At 42.3% G+C, this 26,703-nt stretch overlaps 1 protein-coding gene across 2 annotated transcripts in view; it reads right to left on the reverse strand.

Annotated features, from left to right (window-relative positions):
• PTPN13 (protein tyrosine phosphatase non-receptor type 13) overlaps positions 1–26,703 on the reverse strand; it is a 1,949,788-nt gene that overhangs the window by 487,669 nt on the left and 1,435,416 nt on the right. For both annotated transcript variants that reach the window (XM_044079819.1, XM_044079818.1), the window contains one exon: positions 19,537–19,708. In XM_044079819.1, coding sequence (XP_043935754.1) covers positions 19,537–19,708 — 172 coding nt within the window. The remainder of the gene's footprint in view (positions 1–19,536; positions 19,709–26,703) is intronic.

The following is a 26,703-nucleotide window of genomic DNA, read 5'->3' on the forward strand; positions in this document are numbered from 1 at the left end:
GATAAACTATCAAAGGGAACGTTAGTGAAGGAAGGCTTGAAGGATTCTGTAAAATTACAAAGACGCATCCAAGAATGTCTCCTGAGGGATATTCCTGCTGCTGCTGCCCTGCTCACTCCATCTGCCATATATGAGATCAGCCTCATGGAGGAGTTAGCTATGGAATTAAGGGTGGAGAGCTGTGCAGAAACCTTGTCCATGGAACCCAGAGCTACTGAACCCTGGAGGGTATTTCCTAACTCTTTCAGGAGATCCCTCTGAAGATGAGTAAAATGAGTCAGGTAATTCAGCAATCTTAATGTAAATGCCGCTGAAAAAAAGTAAGCTTCCCGTACCTATCCATCGTCCTGGACTCCTTGTTAGGAGGATGGATATTAGAAGATGTCTTAGATAATTCCTTCTTGGTGGCCGCTGTTACCACCATAGCATCAACTGGAACTCCCTTACTAAGGAAAGACGTGTTCTTGGGTGCTGTCATAAATTTGTTTGGCCTCCTCGGGCGGCTTCCTCTGAGTCCGGAGAGGTCCATGCTTTCCGTGATATGACTCCCAAAAGTTGGTCATAAGGTGGTGTCACCCAAGAGGTGGAATGTCGGCAGCCAAAGGCCTAATGATACACTGATTCATCCTCAGTAGGGTTAGAGGACTTCCAATCACCCTCTGTCTAAGGATTTCTAGGATGTCAGAGAAGGAGACATCCTCAGAGAGAGATGTAGGGGACCCTTCTGATTCCTCTAAAACAGTGTCTGATGTGACAGAATCAGGGGATTCGACACGTTTCTTCTTACATAACCTCTTCCGAGGGAGCTCTCCAGTGGGATAATCTGGGGAGGTCTCGGAAGAGGGGGCACCTCCAATGGGGGCTACTTGGGCCTCTGGTTCCCTATGCTGTGGGGATGGCAGGGGGGAAGCTGTTGCTTCCTGCTGCTGGTGGGACACATGTTCCAAAGGAATGGCTTTGGCAGAGGATAAAGCCTTCTCTATAGTTTCGAAAGCCCCCCCCCACTCCGAAGAAGACCTCCACTCCGAGGGGGTGGATGGTCGACTACTAGCAAGAGGGAACGGCTCAGAAGCAGAAGTGGGAGCCAAGCTGAGTGGAGCAGAGGCTCCGAGAGGGAGGGTCAGTTCCGACGAGAACCCAGGGTGATTGTCCCCCTCGGAGTTGACACAAGAGCGTCAGCTCCCAGAACCCTCGGCTCCAGACTAAGCCATCGAGGATAGAGTAATTGGCTCTGAGGAAACAGGTTGAATCCCCGGAGCCGAAAGGTTGAAGACCGAGCAACTTGCTGTAATAGGCTCCGAGAGCGAAGCAGTCGGAGGAGGAACAGTGATAAGTACGAGGGTCGGCTCCAAGACCTTTGGGTCTAGAGGGATCAATTTTCTAGCCAGAGCTGGATCCGAAATAAACCTCTTCACCACCCTCTCGATGTCCTCATCTGATAGGGTCCTGGAGGATCTGGTGGAGACTGAAGGAGACCTCCTTCTCTCCAAAATAGGAGATATCAAAGTAGGAGATACAGTCTCGATGTCGGGCAAAATCTTCGGTACCTAACACTGTCTCGGAACCAATGAAATCGACTGCACTGATGATGAAGCAGAGTTGGAACTGGAACTCCTTGGTTCTGACACTTTAGACTTTTTGGTCAGCTCCAAAGTCGAAGTCGATGATTTTCTCTTTGAAGATTTTGGAGCTACCTGACTAAGTTCCAGCTGTTCCTGGAAGGAACTGGTCATGAGACCCCTGTCAATAAGTTTTCTCTTCCTTTCATTCAACACTCTTGTACTAAAAGAATGACAGAAGTGCAGGGTTCCTGTAAATGGGCTTTGCCAAGACAATATACACAACTGGTGTGGCTGTCTGTAAGAGACATTTTCTGCGTACACCTGTCACATTTTTTGAACCCTCAAAGGGCGATGATCCTTGTGATTCTTATCTTTATCTTTAGACATTAAGACAAAGGAAAATAATATTACTACAATAAAAGTGTAAAGAGAAGAAAAGTTTTTTTTTTTTTTTAAACAGTCACACACACACAGGAAGGAAAGGCCAGGCCCTCTAACTAAAATGGGCACTACGGCCCTCTAACTTAAATGGGTCGTACAGTCCTAAGGGGGGGAACAGAGGTTGAAAGCTTTCAAAAACAGTTGCACAATAAAGAAGAAACTATCAATATATATAAAGATAGATAAAAGAGTAGAAAGGGACTAAATATAACAAAAAATCGTTTTACTTAGCCAACGAGCCAGTAAGACACAACCTCGAAGCTTTTGGGCAAACGAGATCTGGGGAATTGCCATGAGGCACCATAGGATAGGGGCTAGCCTCGAGCCAGTAAAAGCTCTTGAGCTTTAGCATCGGCCGAGTTGGAGCCATCCAGCAAGAATTACGAAGAGATAGGACTACATAACATCTGCATTTTACATTATAAACCAGTTTTGTATATGGTGCAGTTAGGGGGATTTTTAAATGTCGGGTGGTCTTTTCAGTGACTGCTGCACATGTTAAAAATATTAAAGCAAACAAGTGCTTTTTTTAGTTGTAAGAATATAGGATTTACACTGTATCAAAATAAGAAAGGATGAACAGAAGTAAGTTAATATAATGCTGTGATCCTGAGCTGACAGGATGGGGTGTAAAAGTGTACTGATTATATGTAGAATTAAGATAACAATTACCTGTGTTTTTATAAGGCTGGATGTATAGATTAATGTCCTTTGACTAACATAGAAACTATTTTTTTTGCGCAAATAGGCTTGAAAAATAAGACAAAATGATGAAAGGTATGAAAAATGATAAGTTTCTTGCATCTGCAAATATACTGTTTGTTGTTTTTTCCATTCGCAAATGTTCTTAGTGGGAGACATGAAGTCTGCAGCTGAGGGCAGTATGGGAATTTTATACACAGTGTTCCAAGTAAAATGAGCAGAGTCCTTCAAGCACCTGCAGAGTTGTTAGTTGCTTTTGTTCTCACAGTTGACTACTTTTACATCGAGTCTCACTGTCTGCAGATGACAAGCAGTTAATCTCAAGTGTTCTGAACATTCTTTACTGGGTGAAATGCAAAATTTAAAGGTACAATGGCATGCAGTTTAGTAAAAAATAAAGTCTGAAATTTTGTGAGGTGAATGACAGAGATTACCCTTCCCAGCAGCCTTAATAAGAAAATATATTTACTAGAACAATGCAGTTTATTTAAAGGTATCCAGTAGACTTTTTCTTATGGCTAAAATTTAATATCTACGAAAAGCATGGACACTGCTTTTCACATCTGGGAGCAGAACAGAGTTACGAAAAGAACAAACAGCAATCAATGTAAGTGGGAACACTGACTGCAATACGTGCTTTAGCATGGGTAACCTTGGTTTTAGATTAGGTAATGGCTGTTGTTGCAGCTGTTGATTAAGGGCAATTGTTCACTTGTTGAAAATGTACATTATTTTGTGTGTTTGTTCATAGTTAATCTGGGATGTGGTTGTTCTTAAAGATGTTTTTTTTTGTTTAAGGGTTTTCATTAAGGCAAAATATTGAGGAAATGTGACATGGGTTCAAATGGAGATGAGAAGAAACAACTGTATAAAATAACAGCTTGATAAACAGTTTGTGCATGTAAGACAAAAGGTGGAAGCATATATATGGGGTTTTGGATGCAGATCCTTGAAGACAACAACAACCATAAAGACCATTATATTCACAAAGTTGCAAAAAGTATTTAAGAACTAAGCCAACACATGAATGATGATGAAAGTACATTTTGCCAATGCAAGTAGGGGTACTGAACATTTGCAAAAGAGGCGAGAATTTACCAGAGAAAACTGAGAATGGAACTGAGTTATTGGGAGCAAATAACTAGAAAGGCCAATGTAACAGATTAGGATGAGGCCAAGAAGTTTGGACTGCAGGTTAGGGAGTGCCTTCCCTACCAGGGTTTGACATCATAGTACAGGCAAAGGGAAAGGGACAGGGGAGTCTTTAGTGAAAGACCTGCTCTGATTAGAGTTTTTAGTTCAATCTAGAACAGAGACTACAAATAGGGGATAATTAGTAGGGTATACAGAATACTGCACGATAACTATAAAAATAAATCAGAGGAGTTTAGAAAAGATTGTGAAGAGAGACTGGAAAGGCAATTTACAAGTGAACAATGTACGCAATAAAGTTTAATTTAAAATACTGCCTCCCACCTCTCTGTACATTGCACACGTCTCTGTAATTTGCATAATATCTGAAGGAACTCTGTGAACTATAAAACACCACCAGCACACTAAAACACTACTAGAATAACACCACTTTTGATGTTCTGTACATCTCATCCTGCTTCTACTACTAAACATGCTATTATGCTTCAATCAATATGGTGTAACCATTGTATAGACTTGTCCTCCAAATATTGTAGAAACTTAGTCTCCAAATGTGTCAACCAAATAATGATCATCTCTCTTATTTGATGTAACTCTACAGACTGTTATTTGATGCAACTCTATAAAATGTATTATATATAGTTATTTTTACTGTAAGTGGAGCTTCTTCCTGGGCCTCTGCTGAAAATGGACATCTGCCCAGTCATACTTTGTCACTAAACAAATGTAGTAAGTAAATAAATAAAACAAATAAATAAAATGTTTAGGATTTTTGTTTGTAAGCATTTGCAAAGATATTTTTATATGCCAAGCAGCAAAGAAATTTTCTTCAGTTACGTAGGAACTGCTCGATGAGTGATGGGGAAGAAAGCTGTAACTGGGGAAAATGTTTTTACGGAGTGTAATGAGCTGGTAGATTATAAACATTCTCTACAGAATGCTTTATCAGAAATATTGGGGTAGGAAATGGATTCCTCCATCTACAGACTTTTTTCTCATTTTTGCACATGTGAGCAGGGTGTTACCTCAACAGTGATAATCACCTAGAGCCAAGGTTCACACCATTGTGTGGCTAGCCATGCCACGGCTAATTTTTCCATATCACACAGTCACATTCAGACTCACATCTATTGATATAACTGAGGAAATTATTCTTGTGAGCTAGGACATAGAATCTAAATTATCTAGACATACTAAGGCCTTATTAAACTTAATTCTATTGGCTGTCAAAAAAGCAAAAACAAAATTGTAACCAACTGTACCAACTGTATTTGGAATATTAAACATTGTAAAACACATAAGACCTGGAAATCCCATTACTTTACAAAGGTAACTGTCTATTCTCCAAATACTGGGATAATCAAAACTCTTCTATTACAGAAGATCAAAAATTACTAGCCATAAAAACTAGTATAGAACTTTCCCCCTTCAAAAAATTCTTATACACTCAACTGATGTTGAATAACAACTCCTACCTTACCCCTGTAAGAATCAACAAATTTAACTCTAATAGCTCTCCTTTCTGTACGTGCTGTCCTGGTGTGAGAGCCGACTTACTACATATTATGTGGCACTGCAATAATTCCCATAAACTATGGTGTTCTCTCAAAGTGCGTCTCAAAAAAATGGGTTACTATAGCTCCACTCTCTCATGGGAAACGGTTATTCTAAACATACCCCCTCCGGGCCTGCCTAAATTTCATCTTCATATCCTAATAACGCTGTGCTCCCTCATAAAACTTTACATCACCTATAATTGGTTAGATCGGACCAAACTATGCTGGCGGGGATTTAAAGACATGGCCATTAAATATATCTCTGCTCAGAAATTCATCATAAATGGACCTAAGAAGAGAGCCTACTTCAGTAAACTTTGGAAAAGCCTGTTTGAAGTAATCCTGTGTGACTAAACTATGGCTATCCTACAAACTTTCCCTTACATTCTCTATCTTTGTTTGAGGGGCCTCTCCCTCCTACTGCAAGTTACAAGTAGGGCTGCTAATATTTAGTCTTATAATTAGTGACACTGTTTTTTTTTTTTTTTAGTACCAGTAGCACTGTAAATACTGTTCCTTTTGGGTTATTGTTGTTAATTTGTGTACTATGCATACTTCAAGATGTTGTAGTCTTCTCCTTCGTTCATTATAAATATGCTCTTATGTTCTTTTTTCCTTATAACAAGGTTGCAAGCTTTCATGTATGTAATACTGGTGTATTTTCATTGCTTGTACCTTTATGTGTATGCATGGTTTTATTTTTTAAAAAATAAAAAATTATTTTGAAAAAAAAAAAGAAATTAAAAAAAAAAGACCTGGAAATGGATGTTTAGAAAAGGGAAGGAGCAAATTATGCAGAAATAAATGGAATTTGAAGGAACAATACATCCAAAATAATGTTCAGGAGGAAGAATGAATTTTATGGGAAAGCAGGAATATAACAATGCATGTAATATTGGACAAAATGAGAGTTGCAGAGAAAGAAAACATATGAAATATATAATATACGTAAATGAAAAAATGTTAATATGATTTGTTTTCTTTTCTATTTATATATTTGCCTATGTCTTAAGTGATAACTCAATAAAAATGGAAACAAAAAGTTTCCTCTCAGCCTTGGAGACACACTAAGGGTGTTCTATCACACCGCTCTTCATATAGTCTAAGTGTTTTCATCGCAAATCATTCACACTTAAATCAACAATGACTATGTCATATTCATACTTTGAATTAAATACCTGATAAGAACATAGGATCATAGAACATTACCAGGCTATCGACCTGGAGATCATTTTAAGCTTAGCTGTTTCAACCCAATGTAATACCATAGAGGCACTAGTCAATACCCAAGATTGCATTTACTGATCACCGCCCATGTCCAGGAGGGTTGTGGATGCTATCCCCAGTAAGAATTTACAGTGCCTCATCCACTCATCCAGGTTCCTCTTGAACAGTGTCATAGAGGTGCTCTGTTTCACATGAATTAGTAGCCTGTTCCAAAGATGTGGCAGTCACTGGGAGATAAATCTCTCCCTCCAGCATGTCCTATTTAAGTCATAGACCATATTTTAGTCCCTGAAATAGGTAGCCCTAGACCCATTTGATTTATGGATATACAGTAAGTTCATTAGGCTTGGGTCATGGGTTGCTCTGTAGGACAGGCATAAGTCTCCCTTAAGAAGTCTATACGATACGGAGTATAGTGACAGGGACTTGAGTCGGTCTGTGTAAGGCACATTCTGGAGGTTCTTCATCTTCTTTGTTATAAACCTCTGAGGTTTCTCTATTGGCTGTAGGTGCTTTGTACAGTACACACCGAATGGGGCGTTATACCCAATTATGGGCCAGATAAGTGCTTAGTATAGGGGTTATAACATCTTTTGCTCTTCAGGGGATGTCTTTACTAATCAAGTGAGCTACATGGAAAGCTTTCCTTACAATCATAGACACATGTTGGTCGAAGTTAAGGTCACTATAAACCTGTGATCCCAGATCCCTTACTACTTTAAGTGCCCTGGTAATACAGTGGATTCTAGCGCCCGAGAGGTAGCTGCCTTTAGTGTGGTACATCATTTGCCAAAATAAGGAGCCCTGAGGGGCTAGATCAAATCACTCTGGTGACTATTACATGTAGTAATGGTAGAAGCTCTAAGTGGCATGGAATGGGTATTAGTGTGCTATACAGATTCTCCTGCAGCACGTCTAAAGTGTCCCATCTAAGAGGCATCTGTGGTCATAGATGTGATTTTTGCAGCAGCTCAGCATAAGAAGGTTTTGTAGATCTAGCTGTAGTATAGTAATGGGTTCTGATAACCTGTTTATTAGAGAGGTTTGCCTCAAAGTATAACAAGTATTTGTACCTCTCACTCATAGACTCATTTTGGAGTAATAGTAAATTGGTTGTTGGCAACAAATTGCCTCAGAACACTTAGTGCTAAAAGGATGCAAAGAGATAGTGCAGAAACAGGCTGATCTATAAATCCCAAGTGACATATGTATGTGATGTTATGGAATTTGATGATCTAGTCTATCTAGAAGGGACCGGAAGATGCATGATATATAAAGGGACAATGACACAGTGAAAACAGTGCAAAGATAGCACAACACCATAGGATTCAGCACAATATGGTAATTGTATGACATATAAGGGGATGGTGAAAACAGTTATAAGACAGTGCACAACACTGCAACTTTGTACAAATCTGTTAACCAGACATTAGTGCAGGACTGAACAGCTGGAATACATGTCAATGCAAAGTAATCCAGAAGCTACAGAGAGATTCATGGTTTCACAGGCTGTTCCTATGGGATGGTGAGAACAATTACAAGACAGTGCAGAACAGTGCAGCCTTGTACAATACTTTGCAATATAGCAAAATAATTTGCAGTTTCATACTTAGGTATTATAGCATGCAGTCCAGGAGACAATTAGGGAACATAATACAGATTCCCAATTGCCCCAAGGCACTGTCTGGTTAAATGATTTGCTCAAGGTCACAAAGTAGGTAAATAAAGGTGAAAAGATTCAAACCATGCACCCTTGGCACATGAAGCAGTTCAATGACAAGTCAGAACAAGAAGTTATGTACTCACCATAACGTTTGATGTATGTAGTCCATCTTGCCTCACATTCTTACCCGTGGGTTCGGAGCAGAACCTCAGCTCCGACTCGGCCATACTCTAGCTCGAAGTCTTCAATTGGCTCGTGGCTAAGAGGTATCCCATGGTGCAATGCGCCTATTCCCCAGATCTTGTTTGCAGTGAGCCCACATCCACACACACACACAGAAATACGTTGAGAGGAAGAACCAACTCAACCTATCAAGAAGGAGTGCTGAAACCAGAGACTCAACCTCTAGGTCCTCCAGTGGGGGATAGGTGGGTGGGTTAATAAGAATGTGAGGCGAGATGGACTAAATACATCGAACGTTATGGTGAGTACATAACTTCTTGATGTTATGTAGTCCAATCTCGCCTACATTCTTACCCGTAGGACAGCGTCCCTAGCAACTAGACCTTGGGCGGCTGACTGGAAAATACTCCTGAGCACTGTGGAACCAAATGAGGATCTGCCCCTTGATACCAGATCCAATTTGTAATGAGTAATAAAGGTGTGTGGAGATGGCCAAGTAGCTGCAGCACAAATATCATCCATAGACATCCTAGCCTGAAAGGCAGTAGAAGCAGACACCGAACACGTAGAGTAAGCCTTTACCCTGAAGGGTAATTCCTTGCCATTTGAAGAATGGATGAAGGAAATGCAGCTAGAAATCCATCTGGACAGAGTTACTTTGGAATCTGAAGTCCCTAGTCTGTTTTCCGAAAAGGAGACAAAAAGTTGGTCAGATTTTCTAAAATATTTTGTTCTATGCAAAGAGAAACGTAATTGTCTGTGGATATCCAGTTGATGAAACTTAAATTCTGCCTTGTTAGAGAATCCAGGGAAAAACACAGGCAACTCAATAGACTGGTTGAGGTTGACCACTGAAGCAACCTTAGGCATAAAGGAAGGATTAGGTCTTAGCGAAACCCTATCCTTGTGAAATATCAAGTAAGGGGGCCGGACTGATAAAGCTTGGAGTTCAGAGATCCACCTAGCCGAAGTGATGGCTAGCAAAAAGAGTGTCTTCCAAGACAAATATTTTAGGTCACAGGTTGCCGCGAGCTCAAAAGGAGGTGAGGTAAGCTGCTGTACCACAAAATTAAGGTCCCACAGCATAACAGGCTCAAAGATCAGAGGTCGAAGTAGCATAGTCCCTTTGAGAAAGGCCCTACAAAGTCTATGCACCATTAGATTGGGATCATTAGCAACATGAAAAGTAGAAATGGCTGCCAACTGTACTTTAATAGTTGACGCAGCAGATCCCTGACTAAACAGTTGAGATAGAAACTCTAAAATCGATGAGATGGGAGCTATATAGGGATCAATCTGTCTTTCATGAGACCAAATGGAAAATCTCTTCCACTTACTGGAATAAATCTTCCTAGTAGAAGGCTTGTGGGAGGAAGACAGAATATGAACCACCTCCGGTGAAAATCATGAAGCCTGACTAGGGACAGAATTGGAGCAGCCATGCTGTCAACCTGAGGGTTTGGATGGAGGGATGGAACTGCACTGACATATGAGTCAACAGATCTGAATCTGGGTCCAGAATCCACGGCTCGTCCATTAGATAAGGGTGAAGAAAAGGAAACCAGATCTGACGAGGCCACTGTGGAGCAATCAGTATCATTTTGCTTCCCAAAGACTGTGCTTTCTGAATAACCTTCATTATCAGGGGAATTGGAGGGAAGGCATAGAGAAGACCGGAGGGCCAATCGTGAACTAGAGCGTCCCTGGGTGTTTCCCCTTCCGGGGGAATAAGGGTGAAGTAGCTGCTGCATTTGGCATTGAGGGGGCTAGCAAATAGAGCGCAGTAAGGCTGACCCCATCAGTGGAAAATCCGTTCTGCCACCTGTTCATTCAGGGACCACACATGAGGCATCAGAATAGCTCTGCTCAGCCTGTCGGCGATCACGTTGGACTTCCCCAGAATGTGCATTGCCGCTAGAAAGCGCTGGGAAGATACTGCCCACTGCCACACTCAAAGAGCCTCTCTGCAAAGGGGATACGACCTGGTTCCTCCCTGTTTGTTCAGATACCAGACCACAGACATGTTGTCCGAGTGGATTGCAATTGTCCCAAGAGGCAGAAAGCTTTGAAGTGTTTGCAACGCTAATAGCACCTAAGACACTGATATGCAAATGGATATTGTGTTCCTGCCACGAGCCTTGGACAGTCCTGCCAAGATAATGCCCCCCCCCCACCTGTTCTGGGAGGCATCCATGGTCACAGTGGCAATCGGAGGAGGAAGAACAAAAGGCATACCCATGTTGAGATTGCTGGTCTGAAGCCACCAGCGCAGATCCTGCTTGTACCAGTCAGTTATTACAATAAGATGGGAGACAGGAAGGTGCTGAAGAGACCACTGGGCAAAAAGTAGCCACTGAAGAATCCTCATGTGAAGTCTTGCAAGAGGGACTAGCATAATCGTGGCAGCCATGGTACCTAACAGCTGGAGGACGACTTCTGCCTTGACCTTCTTCAGCGGTAGTACAGCGTAGACTTGTTGCTGTAAAACCTGAATTCTCTCTTCTGGCAGGAAAACATTCATGAGCAGTGTCTAATTCGGCGCTGATAAAGGTGACACGCTGCAAGGGCAACAATGCAGACTTTTCGCAATTCAAGGTGATTCCCAGACTTTGGCACAGTGCAATAGTGGTGTCCCTGGTCTGTAGTAGTAGATGCCTGGTGGTGGCAGACAGGAGCCAGTCGTCCAGGTACAGAAACACTTGGAATCCCATACGTCTCAAGTGAGCACCCTGGGGGCTGTGGTGAGACCAAAGGGCAGGGCGAGAAACTGAAAATGACTGGCTCCCAGCCGGAAGCGTAGGTTACGCCTGGATGCCCTGTCCATTTTTATATGGTAGTAACCATCTTTAAGGTCGATGAAGCACATCCACACATCTTTCCCTAATAACGGGAGAATTGACTGTAACGTGACCATGTGGGACTTGGACTTCTCTACATGAAGGTTCAAATGGCTGAGATCCAAAATGGGTCTCAGGTCCCCTGTTCTTTTCGGCACCAAAAAGAATCTGGAGTAAGTCCCTAATCCTACTTGGTCTGAGGGGATGGGCTGGATGGCTCCTTTTAACAGCAACTTTTGAACTTCTAAGGTTGCGGAATCCCTTTGGCTGGGTGGAACGTCTGGAATTCTTTTGTTTGGAGGAGGAGATGAAAAAAAGGGAATGTGATAACCTCCGGAGATTATCTCTAACACCCACTCATCTTGGGTGATGTCTCGCCAGGCTTCTGGGTATAGAGAAATGCGACCCCCGACTGGCTCCAGAGACGCACAGTCGGGCCTCCTCTCAGGAGTGCTGGTAGGGTGAGCCACGAAAGGAATCGCAGTCCCCCTGGTTAGGCAGGCCTCCCCTGCCCATAGGGTGGCATCTACCTGAATTTCCACCCCCTCCTCTGCCTCTGGAGGGGGAATCACTCTGTGTGTCGTGAAAAAACCTCTGCGATTTTCTGAACCACATTTTCCCACCCTTCTGGCCCTTGGGATAAGGTCTAGAAGGCATGGAAAAATGGACTCTCACGGCAGACAGGGTTTTTCCTTCCTGCTCGCACCTAGTGAGAGTATCCTTCACCTTGGTTCCAAATAAGGACGAACCATCAAAGGGCGCATTGGTGAAGGTAGACATGAAGGCCTCCGTGAAATTGCACAGGCACATCCAGGAGTGTCTCCTAAGAGAAACTCCAGAACCCGCAGCCCTGCTCGCTCTACTGCATATGAGATCAGCCTCATGGAGGAGTTAGCAAGAGAATTTAGGGTAGACATCTGTGCACTGACTTTCTGAACCACAGCATCAGAAACGTTACCCTGTAGAGAATCTCCCAACTCCTTTAGGAGATCTCTTTGGAGCCGTGTAAAGTGCGATAAGTAGTTCAGCGACCGCAGTGTAAAGGCCGCTGAAGAGAACACATGCTTCCCATACCTGTCCATAGCCCTGGACTCCTTGTTAGGGGGATGGATGGTAGATGAAGTTTCTGCAAGTTCCTTCTTGGTGGCTGCTGCCACCACCATGGCATCTACTGGAATGCCTTTTGAAAGAAATTCTCTATCAGGGGGAGAGGACAAAAACTTGTTGGGTCTCCTAGGGACCATTTCCACAGTGTCCAGAGTTTCCCACACCTTTCGACAAATGAGGTCCAGGAGTTCGTTGAACGGGGGAGAAACCCAAGAGGCAGAGGGTTGGGAACCAAAAGCCTTCAGGAACACAGACTCCTCCTCAGAAGGTGCTTAAGATGGTCAGTCACCTCTCTGTCTCAGTATTTCCAAGATATCTGAAAAAGAGATATCGTCAGAAGACGACGTAGGGGACCCGTCTGACTCCTCGAGGTCTGTGTCAGATGTGAGGGACTCATTTTGGAAGTCAATGTGCTTCCTCTTGCACACTCTCTTCCTGGGTGGCTCCTCAGGTAAAAAACCCGAGGAGGCTTCAGAAAGCTGGGGATCACTCATGGAGGTATCCTGAGACCTTAGGTCTCCGCTGTCCCTAGACAGAGGGTGATCTGATACTGATATCAGTGCTGGAGGGGGAAGAGTGTCGTTACTGTAGGATGCAACTGACAACCTGGCCAGCACACTCCTCATGACCTGGAAAGCTGATCCCCCGGCTCTGAAGGTCGACTAACCCCAAAAGACACCCTCAGAGCCAAGGAAAAAAGGTCCGAAGCCGATGTCGGGTCCACAGTCACCAGAGCCGAAGTGCTGAGAGGAAGGCTCTGAGCCGAAGAAGATCGACCCGATACCTCCCTCTCGGCTCCGACCGGCAAGCTGTAGACCCTGGACCCCGTGGACAGTGCCGACGGGGTTGGAGCAGAGATCAGAGCCGAGGCGCCAGAAGGGGCAACTGGAGCCGATCTCATGGCATCAGATGGAACCGACAGCTCTGGCTCCGAAGAAAGGTCTAGAGGAGGAAAACCCAAAGATGAAGAGGGGGTGGGCTCCGGAGCCGAAAGCAATTTAGCCAACACCGATGACTGAAGCAGTTTCTTCACCACTCTATCGACATCATCATCAGAAAGTGTCCTGGAGGATCTAGAGGATATAGTAGGGGATCTGGATCTCCCTATAGAGGGAGACCTACGAGTAGGGGAGACCGGTCGAAAAACTGGAGACCGACCGGCTCTGAACTGACGCATCTGACCTTGGGTCAAATAAACCTGGAGCCAATGTAGACATCATAGAAGCACTGTCTTCTATTGGCTCCGAAGCCAGTGGAGCCGAAGAAGCTACAGTAGTCTTAAAAATTTTCTCCGGTGGCTCCGAGGAGACTGATGGAGCTAGAGAATGCTTCTTAGATGACTTTTTATCCAACTTAGGGTCTCTCCAAATCCTCTTCAAAAGATGGTTTCAGCAAACCTCTCAAAATCAGCTTGTTCTTCCTCTCTTGCAGCACACTGGGGCTAAAAGCGTGACAGAACGAGCAGGATTCCTGTAAATGAATAGCCCCCAAGCAATACACACATACAGAATGCCCATCTGTCAGAGACATTTTGTTGTTACACTTAACACACTTTTTTGAAGCCCGAAGGCCTGTGCTCTTTGGACTCCTTGGACATGTTGAGGCAAAAACACACATACAGGGGAAAACAGTAGGGACACCTTCACCACAGAAACAAGAAGCGTGGGAAACTAGCCTCTAACTAAAACGGTCTAGAGATTCTATGAAGTGGATAACATAAACCAACAGTAATAAATATGGTGCAGGAAAGCAGATGTAATGCAACACGGTGTGTGTTACTACCATAACAATACAGCACAGCAGTAAACAAGTAGCCACAACAAAAACAGAATATAGCAGGGCAGTAAACAAGCAACCAAAGCAAATATGCAGTACAGCAGGACAGTAAACAATCAACCACAGCTAAGAAATATGCAACAGAAAATATCAGCAATGCTAAATCTAATGTCACTAGTGGACATAAGGTGTTGTAAAATACTTAAAAATGCAACCTGGCACAGCCGTGTGTAGATGATCATTAGGGTGTACTAGTACACAGAATAGGTGCTGGGAGAAATAGGGAAGTTACCAAAGTGAGTGCTTGCTACTGTCATATGCACTGCTGTACTGCACTGTACATTGTGCAAAACTACTGAGCAAACTCCATCTCTTCCCAGATGTTGAAGGAGTTATTTTCAAGTCAAATTCAGCATGAGAGCTCAAAGCAGAATTGTCCCACTGCAACAGAGCAGTAGCATCCACAAACTCAACAAATTTAAATCAGACAATAGAACACACATCACTTAAAGTTAACACTGCTATGTAACAAAAACAGTGATTAATCCAGAAGCAAAAAAGTATTCCCTTATCTCACCAGCAGGATACCAAGTAGGCTAGTTTCCAATGAAAAAAATGAGACTGCACAAAACGGAATTTTAAAAGCACTAGCACACTATAATATAAAAATCAGTATAAAGATTACTTCTCAGACGTTGTGGCACTTTTTTCAAGTCATACCTGACAGTAGAATTCAAGGCAGGTTTGTCATGTCACAGCCTGCACAACAGAACACTGGCGTTGCAACAACAAATTTAAAGCAGATAGCAAGAGCAGTTAGGCTAACTAAAGTTAACACTATTATGTAACGATGGTAATTTGACCAGAAATGTCAGCAATAGCCTACGAGCGGGACCTCCTTGACCAGGTGCAAAATTACACAGCACAAAAATGGACTTTTAAATCACCGCTAACGCACTCTAGTGTATAAGATAAATAAAGTTATTTCACAAATATTGTGGGGCTATTTCTAAACAATGGACCATCACAAACAGCATATAAAAATAAAATGAACCTATGAAAGAAATGGACTTTTGAGCTGATCCATGTTCATGTATTTATTTTCCATTTCTGTGCTTCTTCATAGGCATTTACTCTTTCATTTCTGTCACACTCTGAAAAAAGGCACACTTGCTACATAAGTTAGAAAACTGATGGTATAGGTGGGTCTTTTTGAATGCCATTATCATGTTAAAATAGAAATAAAAAGCACTGTGAGCTGTACATAAAACAACTCTCAAGACAGGCCAGAATAGAAGGATCACAGGCACTTACCTGAACTGCAGCAGGCTAAATTTTATCATTTAAAATTGTAACTAAATTATGGGTTCCTGTTTTCTTCCAGAGTGAAACCCTTAAACCCAAACCGAAGTGCCTCAATTAACACCCTGTGCCAGTATTGAGAACCAGCAGATCACCACCCACCCTCAATCTCTTCAAGTGAAAAGCCCAAAAAACACTTTACTGTAATAAACCATTGGCTTAGTTTCCAATGAAAAGCAAAAAAAAAGACACTGAAGCCATCAGCTTACTACAGCTGGACATGCAGCTCCCCCACCCCTCCTGAGCTCTTTGCTCTTCCATTGAAGAACAAAAAAAAAAATGGCTCCTCCTTCTACTGGAATACACCCTCCCTTCCTGCTCCAGCCATTCAGTTCTCATTTCTGTGTTCTGCCCCTGACCACCCTGCTTCTGCATTTTTTATTTAAAAAAAAAAAAAAAAAAAAAAAAAAAAGATTAGTTCTTGTAAACTCTGGCAATCTGCTTTCTATAAAGACTCATACATGTACACTAGGCTAACAACCACTAGGGTGTAGTTCTGATGCTGTTTGTTTTGCAAACAGGTTCATCAAACAGGGTCCAGGGATGCCTTGTATGCCAGGCAAAGTTCACCTCTCAGAAGTCTGTATGATACCAGGTAGAGAGACAGGGTTTTAAGGTGATCAGCGTAGGACATTGTATTTACGCCCTGTACTCTTTTTGTAAGGAACCATTGTGGACATTCCAGTTACTACATGTGTCTAGTCAGGTACATAAAGAAGGGGGCATTATAATCTATGATGGCTCTGATGAGGGACGAGTATAGTGGTATGATGACCTCTTTAGACCTAGATGACATGCCTAGCTTATAATGTGAGGAACACAGAAGGATTTTCTTACTACCTTAGAGACATGTTGGTTGAAGTCTAGGTTACTATCTACATGAGTTCCCATATCCCTGACTAGTGAATCAACATTTATGGGTGTTTTATTGATAATGTACTTAGGCAGTTTGACTTCCCAAAAGGCACTATTAAGCATATCTTGGTACCGAGTTTTAAGCCTTGGCTTTAGCACCAAGCATTTGTCTGCATTAGACTTTCTCGAAAGGTGTTCTCATCTTGGAGAAATCAATGACTGGTCCTAGTTTGCAATCATCTACGAATTTGGTTAGCTAGAGGTCTCCGACACTGACTTTTGTCAACGGAGAAAGAGATGCCAGCGTGTTAATACCTAGTTTCGTAAGTTTGTTGACAATGCCCAAATGGGGTATTGTATCAAATGCTTTAGCCAGATCTAGGTAGGCAGTTCCCCCCCTCATCCATTCCATTAAGTGACCATTTCAAAGAAGTCTTCCAATTTAATAAGCATGACTATCCCTTGACAAAGCCAAACTAGGATGGATTCAGTGTCCGGAGGTCTCCTATTTCCTTGTTGATTATTTCCATGATAATTCTCTCTATGGCTTTGGAAATAAGTCTAGTCAGACTAACTGGTCTCTAGCTTCCAGGATCTGCTGAAGGTTCTCCATTATGAAGGGAGATGACCATTGCAACCCTCCATTCACATGGCACAAAGCCTGTTTTAAGACTATGGTTATATAATGACCCCAGGGGTCCTGATAAATCATCTTTTAGACTGTTCAGAAAACTACGTGGGATGTTATTGGGGCCCACTGAGGCCATGCTCTTGGCTTTAGCAAGTGCAGTCAGTACATGTTACCTAGTTATAGTTGGAGGGGTTATGTTTGATTGTATGGGGGGGGGGGGTAAATTTGGAACAAAAGTGGTCTGTAACAGGTTCACTTTATCACCAGACTTGGTGAATGTGGCACCATTAAACACCATTAACCATCAGTTCAGCACACTGCTGTGTGCTGCCCTTGAGGTTACTGACATAGCTGAAGAATGCCTTATGATTATCTTTCATCTGGGAAGCTATGTCAACCTCAAAGTTGTCTTTGCTTGGCTTAATTAGCCCTCGTAGTTGCGTACTTACTTTTAGGAGAGAGTTTTTATCTTTATGGGAATTACCCTTCCTGATTTTTGCCATAATTTCTTTCCTTGTGCTGTATATCATGTTTAATTTGGGATGCCACCAGAGCGGTTTGTTTCTGGGACTAGTTCTGGGCTTACTTCAGCTTGCTACAGTTTACACGCTGCCAGGCCAGCTCAAAGTACAATGGCTATATGGTTATGCTTATAGTTAAAAAAAAATCTTTTAAACTGTAGCAAACTGCTTGCTATAAATGTAGCAAAACGCTGATGCAGTTTATACTCTACCTGCACAAACTGCTATTGCTCTCAGTTTAAAAAAAAAAAAAAAGAAAGAAAGAAAAAAAGAGAGAGATTTTTTTTATACTTTTAAACTGTAGCAAGTATATTTCAGATTGTTCAGCTTTGACCACAAATGCTATACCAGCTTTTAAAAGCCAGTATTGCATTAAAAAGAAATTTGGATCAGCTGATTGTACTGCCCCCCCAACAATCTGCAAGCAGGGCATTTGACCATCTTGCCCTACCTTAACTATGTTACTGCCCTACGCAACAGAAAAGACAGCAGTCCCATACAAATACAGCATGGACGGTCATTACTTAAGATCTTGGCCTCACATTTCCAAGGTTTGGGTTGAATCCTGACTTCTGGTCAATAAGTATATGGACCAGCAAGTTTCCCTATTACATGCTAACTGATTGGATACTCTAAAATTGTATATTGTATTTATCCTTGCACTTGTGGACTTGGTTCATGGTTGAATAAGTGTTGAAGACCACTTCACCTGCTTAAGAAATAATTACATTTGAGTTAAATTAAGATACTTTGCACTGTACTGTACACATTTCAGTAAATTTCTGATGAACAGGGAATAGCTAGAATAGTGTTTTACCTGCCATGTGTTCACACTAGACAACAAACATCACATTACACGAAGTTAGAAAAGTTGACTTAACCAATTACCATTTCACTTCTGAATTTCAAAGTATACATTTATGCATAATTCTTATGCATTCAGCCTTATCCCTTAATATAAACTACATATAAAGTCAGCAACCTCAAAATATATAAAATGATCATATGTGCTTGGGCCTCTACTGGAATAGTCTGACATCTCCATATAGAGGCTGATCACAGTTTAAAAAAGGATGACTAAACATAGTATATGTTAAGGCATGAATAACTGGCAGAATATAAAAGAAAAAGTTAATTTAGCTCTTGAACAATGTGCAGGATGCTGGTTTCATAAATGGATGAAAATATTTCTCTATGCTTATGTAAAAGAACTGTTCAGAGATACTTCATCACAACTTTTTGTACAAAAGGTTTAATCCACTCATCTATTTTTACTAAGCCATTTAAATATGTACATTTAAATTCTTCATCCAGTGAATAACCCTCTATTCTTCCTCCTCCCTCTCTCAACCAGTGTTAATCTTCCTTAGTCCAATCTATGCATGCATAAGGTAATAACGACCTCTGTGTTGTGGGCATCAAACAGTGGAATGAAGTACCCACTGAAACAGTACAACTGTGTATTGCAGAGGTGGGACGTTGGCGTAATGGTTAAAGTGCTTACCTTAGAAACACAAGGTGCAGGGTTTGATTCTGACATGGGGTAATAGGCTAGGCTTAAAAATGGTCCATAAGGGCAGTTAACCTAGTACTAACCTATGAACCTATGAGTGCAAATCAGTCATCTCTTACCTTAGCTAGAAATTCTAGCCCTGTGGAAGTTAAAGGTAAGCTGAAAGATGTACATCTCTTCAGCATATCCTGGATCCAAACCTTAAGTCTTCTGTAATTGGAATGTGGCAAGTACAGCCCTGCAGATACCTCCCAGAGAATATCCTGGCCAAAAAAGTGAAGTTGGAAATGTGTACTTCATGCTGGACCAAACATGCTGAAACAGATTTATTACTTTATCAAGACAGTTTAAAAAAACATAAACATGAATATAAATTATTTTCTCCAAAGTGACTTGGAGTACAGCTAACAGAATGTTGCTAGACTTTTATAAAACTAATGATTCATACCTAGTTCTTGTTCATGACATGACAGTATTATCTTGGGTAACATATGGGGGTCAACTGGATGTTCAGGCACTTCTAGTACTCGTCCAACTACCAGGCTGACAGTCTTTGGTGCATTTCGGAGAAGATTCACAGCCTCTGTGTGACTCATGCCAGTGACATCAGTGTTATTTACCTGTAAACAAGGAAGTGCATTTAAATTATAACAGTGTTTATGAAAGGCACATAACTGCATTTTTGTTAACTGGAATTTGACTCATACCCAGTCAAGTTACATTCACAGATTAATACTAGGCTGTTGACTCGGTGGACCAATTGTAGTCTAGGCACAAGATCCTAGTTATAATTCACCAAGTCTTGAATTAATAAGAGACCCCAGCAGAATGAAGTACATTACACGTATACCCTAATGGTTAAGAGACCCCAGCAGAATGAAATACATTACATGTATACCCTAACGTTTACAACCAGCTATGTTTTCTTCATCCCATTTAAAGTATCTCCCTAAAGACCAAATCTAGGCTAAGATCATAATTCCACTGATGGGGTTGACTTAAACTTTCATACTAAGCAGAAACTGAATGATATATACTAATGCTTTGCTGTACCCCAAAAATGTACGATTTTCAGAGAACATCTTGTCCTGCAGTAGATGATTGGCAGTTTGCATAGTTACATTTCTAACCAGAAATTCAACACATATTGCACATAGGTTCATACTAGGCTATCTGCCCTAGGGCATTTATAAGCCCAGTCAGAGTGTATTTGGCTTTCGCCACCCATTTTAAATTAATTTTGCTATGCCCTTTTTCGAGGTTAGTATACTGTGCCTCTGTCTAACAGTGACACAGAAGTGATACCCGGGGTAAACCTACTATCTCCCATCCACTCATCAAGATTCCTCTTGAAGAGAGTTAATGAGGGACTCTGCCTAACCTGGACTGGGATTTTATTCCAGAGTGAAGGGAGCCTCTGGGTTATCCCTCCAGCATGTCCTATTTATTTCAGTGCTGAGGTTTCAAGTCTCTCGAGCACGTAGCTCGATGGGATTTGGATTTTCTGAGGTGCAGCATGTCCATTAATTCCGGGTTGGACATGGCTTTATACGTCAGGCACAGATCGCCTCTGAGCAGGCGGTATGCCACTGAGTAAAGCTGGAGTTTCTTTAACCGGGCAGCATATGGCATCTGTTTGAGCCCTTTGATCCTCTTGGTGAGGTACTTTTGGGGTCTTTCCAGTTGCTGCAGGTGTCTGGTAAGGTACATCCCAAAAGGGGCATTGTACTCAATTATGGGCCTGATGAGGGACATGCAGAACAGAAGTTTGAACACGAGTGGCTTGTGGTACTAGACGTTTGACTGAATCAACCTCATATTTCAAAAAATCATATTTATTTATTCTATTTAACAACAAACAGTCAATCTTGTTTTGGAGACTTAGAACTCTATGCCCACTGCATAAGTGTTTAAAAAAAGTAAGACAAGAAAAAAAATAAATTTTCTTACTTGACCTTGCTCTTTTCTAGAACAGCCCAGTATTATACCTAATCCAAGCAGAGAATAAGGTAATTATGATTTACTACAAGTCTTCCTGCCATACTGAGTGGGACAAAAATGATGCCTCAGTACGGGCTGTTTGGGCTGCTACAAGCAGCAAAAAGGTACAGTTTTGTACCTACCATAAATGTAGATGTTCGAGTGTTCACCCTGCTGCAGTCATCACAGTTGGGTTACCCTGCCATCAGGCGGTCCTGCAGTCAGCCTGAGTTCCACAGTCTTGGTCCAGCGTCAGTTGCTGTCGCTTCTTCCCTGACGTCAGTGTGCCAGGGGTATGTAAGAGGCATACAACGCCATTTTCTTCAGTTTTTCTTGCCCCTGATGTCAGGTGCCCCCAATAGGTAGGCTATATATATATATATATATATATATATATATATATATATATATATATATATATATATATATCACTATATAAAAATAGAACAATACCTTCAGGCACAAGCAAATACACCACAGAGGTTGTATAGGATAGAGTGGCATAGATAAGTTCAGCTAGCTCAGAGGGGATGGAGGGAGGGTAACCTGGACTGCAGCAGGGTGAACACTCGAACATCTACATTTATGGTAGGTACAAAACTGTACTATGTTCATCGTGTTACCCTTCTGCAGTCATCACACTTGGGTTGAATCCCAAAGATAAGGATGGGTGGTGGAGTTAAACTGGGTTAGAAGAAGCTAGTACGCCCCTGCAAAACTGCAGTGGCAAAACCAGCTCTAGTCTTAGAATAAAGGGGTAAGTGATAGTGTTTGGTGAAGGTGTGCACTGAACTCCAAGTTGCAGGTTCCAGAATATCCTTGATTGGCACTCCCCTGAGAAAGGCTGCTGATGTAGCTGTAGCCCTGGTGGAGTGGGACCTAATGTTACCAGGTACTGGTTTCCCATGATGCGTGCAGCAGAAATGTATGCAATGCCCTATCCATTTAGAAATGGTCTGTTTTGAGATAGCTTTTCCTTGTGATCCTGCAGCATAGGCTACAAAGAGCTGTTCAGATTTTCTGAAAGCCTTAGTTTTATCCAAGTAGTAACGTAATTGCCTGTGAATGTCCAAAGAGTGCAGGAGTCTTTCTCCTTTGTTCTGGGGATTTGGGAAAAAGGTGGGCAAATGAATGGGGATTTGGGGAAAAAGGTGGGCAAATGAATGGTTTGGTTTAGGGCCACACTGGATACCACCTTTGGCATAAAGGTAGGGTTAGTTCGTAGAGAGACTGTCTTGATGAAAAATGAGGAAAGGCTCCACTGCCATTAGTGCCTGTAGCTCTGAGACTCTTCTAGCTGAGGTTATTGCTAGTAGCAGGGCAGTTTTCCATGAAAGAAATTTTAAATCAGCTGAAAACGCTGGTTCGAAGGGCGGCAGTGTAAGCTTTTCCAGAACAAAGTTGAGATCCCAAGTAGGTGTTGGTGCTCTCCTGGGCGGTCTTATGTTCTTAGTCCTTCTGAGGTACTGTCTTAGGAGTGGATGTGAGAATAAAGGAGGATCCGTGTTGTAATGAACTGAAATTGCTGAGGCGTGGATCTTAATAGATGAAAAGGAAAGTCCTTTGTGCAACATCTCAGTTAAATATTGTAGAATCTGAGGAATGTTTGGATCAAGGGGATTTTGGCCTTTAGCCTGGTTCCAGGCGCAAAATCTTTTCCATTTGTTTGAATAGGTTTTTCTGGTGCTGGGCCTCCTGGCCTCTAGAATGACATCCATAACAGCTTTGGGTAGAGGAGTTGGCTGGTTGTTTAAGTAATTTGCCATGCAGTCAGGTTTAAAGTCTTGAGCTGGCTGTGTAGAATCTGATTGTCTCGCTGGGTGAGCAGGTGAGGAATTTGTGGTAAAATCCATGGTGGGCCGTGGGCCATGTTCCTTAGAATTGGATACCAATGCTGGCGTGGCCAGTCTGGTGCAATGAGTATCATTTGTGGCCTCTCTAATCTGACTTTCAGCAGTATCTTTGCTAGAAGAGGCAGTGGAGGAAAGGCATACACTGTTAATGTTTTCCAACTGAATGAGAGGGCGTCCACTTTCCAAGCATGTGGATGGAATGTCCTTGTGCAAAATTTATGAAGTTGGTAGTTTTGGGGGCTGACAAACAGATATATGTATGGGCATACCCATTTTTAAGCTATCATTGCAAATACTTGTGGATCTAGTTTCCACTCGTGTGGATCCATGATGTTTCTGCTTAAGTCGTCTGCCAAAGTGTTTCTCTTTCCTGGCAGCAATTGTGCTTGTAATTGAACCTGGTAAGACAGTGCTGTGTTCCACAAGGTCATTGCTTGCCTGCATAGAGGGTAGGAATGTGTGCCCCCTTGCTTGTTTATGTACCACATTACTGTGGTGTTGTCTGTCTTTATTATTAGTTGTCCTGGGTGTAAGAGGTCCTTGAAAGCTGTTAGGGCATTCTGTACTGCTAGCATTTCTTTTTAATTGATATGCAGATGCCTTTCATCTGTAGTCCATTTGCCCTGAATGCACTGTCCTACCATGTGTGCTCCCCAAGCATAGTCCGATGCATCTGTTGTTATAGTTTGCCTGGCTATGGGCAAGATGAAAGGCTGACCCTTGTTGAGGTGACATGCCTGTGCCCACCATAGAAACTCCTGTTGAAGGCAGGGAATGAGTGGTATCATTGTTTCCAAGCTGTGGCTGTGCTGAGTCCATACGCTTTTCAGGTACCATTGTAATTTCCTCATATGCAGTTTTGCAAATGGTATTAGTAGTATGCAAGATGCCATGAATCCCAAGGCCTGCAGAATTTTTCTTGCAGGGAGTTGGGTCTTTGTTAACAAATCAACAAACCAACGCCTCACAGTCTTAAAAAAGACTGAAGAACAACAACATACAACCAGGATCCCACGTAGCAAAATTTATTCCATAAAAATGTCTTAGCGCCTCAGCCACCACAGCCTTCAATGAGCACGTGATTCATGGTAAAAAATCATTCCCTTTTATATAAACGAACAATAAACCAATCAATTAATTAAACTATTAACAATCATAATATTTAAGGAGACTCCACTCACTTCACAGAACCAATACTTACAAACTAAAAATACAGAAATTTGAATACATTTATAATAAATATTTCCAATTAATTTCAACATTTAAACCATTAGGTACTAATGTATTATATTTTAATATAAAAATAGATTCTTTAAACAGCAACATATTTTTTAATAGTTTATAATTGGGTCTTTGTTGCCATTATTTTGAAATATTGAGTCAGCTGTTGTTGCTTGTCTGGCGTGAGATAAGCCATCTGGGCCGTTGTGTTCAAGCTGTCGCCCAAGAATATTATGTTTTGTGAGGGCACTAGTTTTGATTTCTTTTCGTTTACTGTGTACTTAGAAGGTGTTTGACAAATCCCAGATGCTTTAAAAAAATGTCCTTGCTTTCTGCTTGAATAAGGCAGTCGTCCAGGTATGGGTATATTTGAATTCCTCTTTGTCTGCAGTATGCAATTACTGGTGCCAGGCATTTTGTGAAGACCCTGGGCGCAGTAGATAAGCCAAAGGGCAGTGCAGAGAATTGATAGTGTGTTGAACCTGCAATGAAGTGGAGGTATCTTCTGCAATTTTGTCTGAGAGGGACATGCAGATATGCCTCCTTGAGGTCCAACGTTACTAGCCAAGCATTCTTGTCCAGCATGGGAAGAAGCTGCTGTAGTGTTAGCATCTTGAATGGTACTTGCAGATAGGTGTTCAGAATTGAAAGATCCAGAATGGGTCTCCATGCTTTGTCTTTTCTTGGGAGTAGAAAGAGTCTTGAGTAAAAACCTTGTCCTTGCTCCTGTGTAGGTACCTGTTGAATGGCTCTCATGTCCATGAGAGCTGTAATTTGTTTTTGTGCCTCTGCCCATTGATTTGGTGGCAGGTTTGGCATTCCTTTTTTCCTTGGCAAGGTATGAAAGTGGAATCTGTATCCTTGTGAGACAATGTTTAGGACCCATTTGTCTTTTGTGATGATGTGCCAGTTGTCTGCAAAAAATGCTAATTTTCCTCCCAAGGGAGCTGCCAGGAGAGATTTGTTTGGTAGTCTGAGGATTGAGTCATTGAGTTTGTCTTCTGCTAGCTTGGGGCCTGTTTCCCCCTCCTTTCTGGGTAGCAGTACCCCATTGGCGAGGTTTGTAAGGGCCTTGTGACTGACCTCTGCCCCTTGGGCGTCTGTATTTGCCCCTCAATGATCTGTCAGAAGCTGGAAAGGACCAGCTTTTTGTTGGCCAATTTCTGCTGAAACAAGGGGGTTGTACCTGTAAGAAATCCTTGACCGTCTGCATAGATTTAGCCTTATCCTCCATTTTCTTTAAGACCTCTTCTGCTTTGACATCAAATAATACATCCTGCTGTAAAGGTGCATCCAATAAATTTGCTTTAACATGATCAGGCAGGGTTTGTTCTTTTAACCAAGCATGTCTACATATGACAGACCCAGTAACAGCTGCTCTACAGGAAGCTTCCAATGAATCAAATCCACATTGTAAAGTATGTTTGTCCACCTGTTCAGCTGCATGCAGCAGATCCTGCATTTCCTTGAATTCAGACTGTTCTTTATGTGTGCTCATTTTTTGCTTTAATTGAGACATTAGGAATTGCTGATATTTCAGCATGTGAAACTGACAATTTAATGCTCTCATAGTCAGAGTTGCTGAGGTGTATATTTTCTTTCCCCATCTATCTAGGGCTCTGGAATCCCTTTCAGAGGGCACAGGATTTTTAGCCATAGAAGCTTTAGCCCCCTTGGGACCCTGGGAAATTGGTTCTGGGTCAGCCACAGGGCTTTTATAAAGGAATTTGTGTGAGTCAGGCACTCTGTAGTATCTGTCTGGTTCGGCTGGAGCAGGAGGTAGAGAGTCTGGATTTAGACTAGACTCCAAGTAAACATCATCCACAATATCTAAAACTGGAGGGATAGCAAATGGTCTGTGCTGGGGTAGTAAAATGAACTCTCGGAGCCTTTTCTTAGAATCAGAGTAGTCCTGGCCTTCCCAGTGGAAATGTTCCCTCATGGTATGTAAAGTTTCCCCAAAGGAGTAGTCTTCAGGGGGAGATGCTGAGGGGATAGTCTTCAGCATCAGAGTCTTCATAAGGGGGGGGAAAGTGTAATCCTGTTCCTCAGAAGCATAATCCTCCTCTTGTCTTGGCCTTTTATCTGGAGGGGGATGGGAACCCCTGATTAGGGTAATCAAATCTTCAGCCATCTTAAGCATTTGTTTCTTAGGCATGGGGCCTTGAACTGTAGACTGATGTACAGCCTTTTTTGGTTTTAATGGAGTTTTAAGCTTAGCATAAAACTTAATGGTGAGTGTAGTCGGTCTGAAGACACCTTCTGCAACCGAGGGTGTTTCCACTGTACCGGGGTCTCCTTCTGCTCCGGTGTCGGAAGGGCCTAATGAAGATGGCTGCATCAGCCTAGTACACTCTCAGGTGTCGGCCGACCAGCACTTGCGAACTGCTTCTGCTTCGGGCACCGCGCGGCAAGAAAGTATAAAGAAAATGGCGTCGGACACCTCTTATATAACCCTGGTGCACTGACGTCAGGGAAGAAGTGACAGCAACCGACGCCGGACCAAGACTTTGGAACTCAGGCCGACTGCGGGACCGCCTGACGGCAGGATAACCCAAGTG

Source organism: Protopterus annectens, chromosome 8.part0 (assembly GCF_019279795.1).
Source record: "Protopterus annectens isolate FY-2018-M chromosome 8.part0, PAN1.0, whole genome shotgun sequence".
Taxonomy (NCBI): Eukaryota; Metazoa; Chordata; order Ceratodontiformes; family Protopteridae; genus Protopterus; species Protopterus annectens.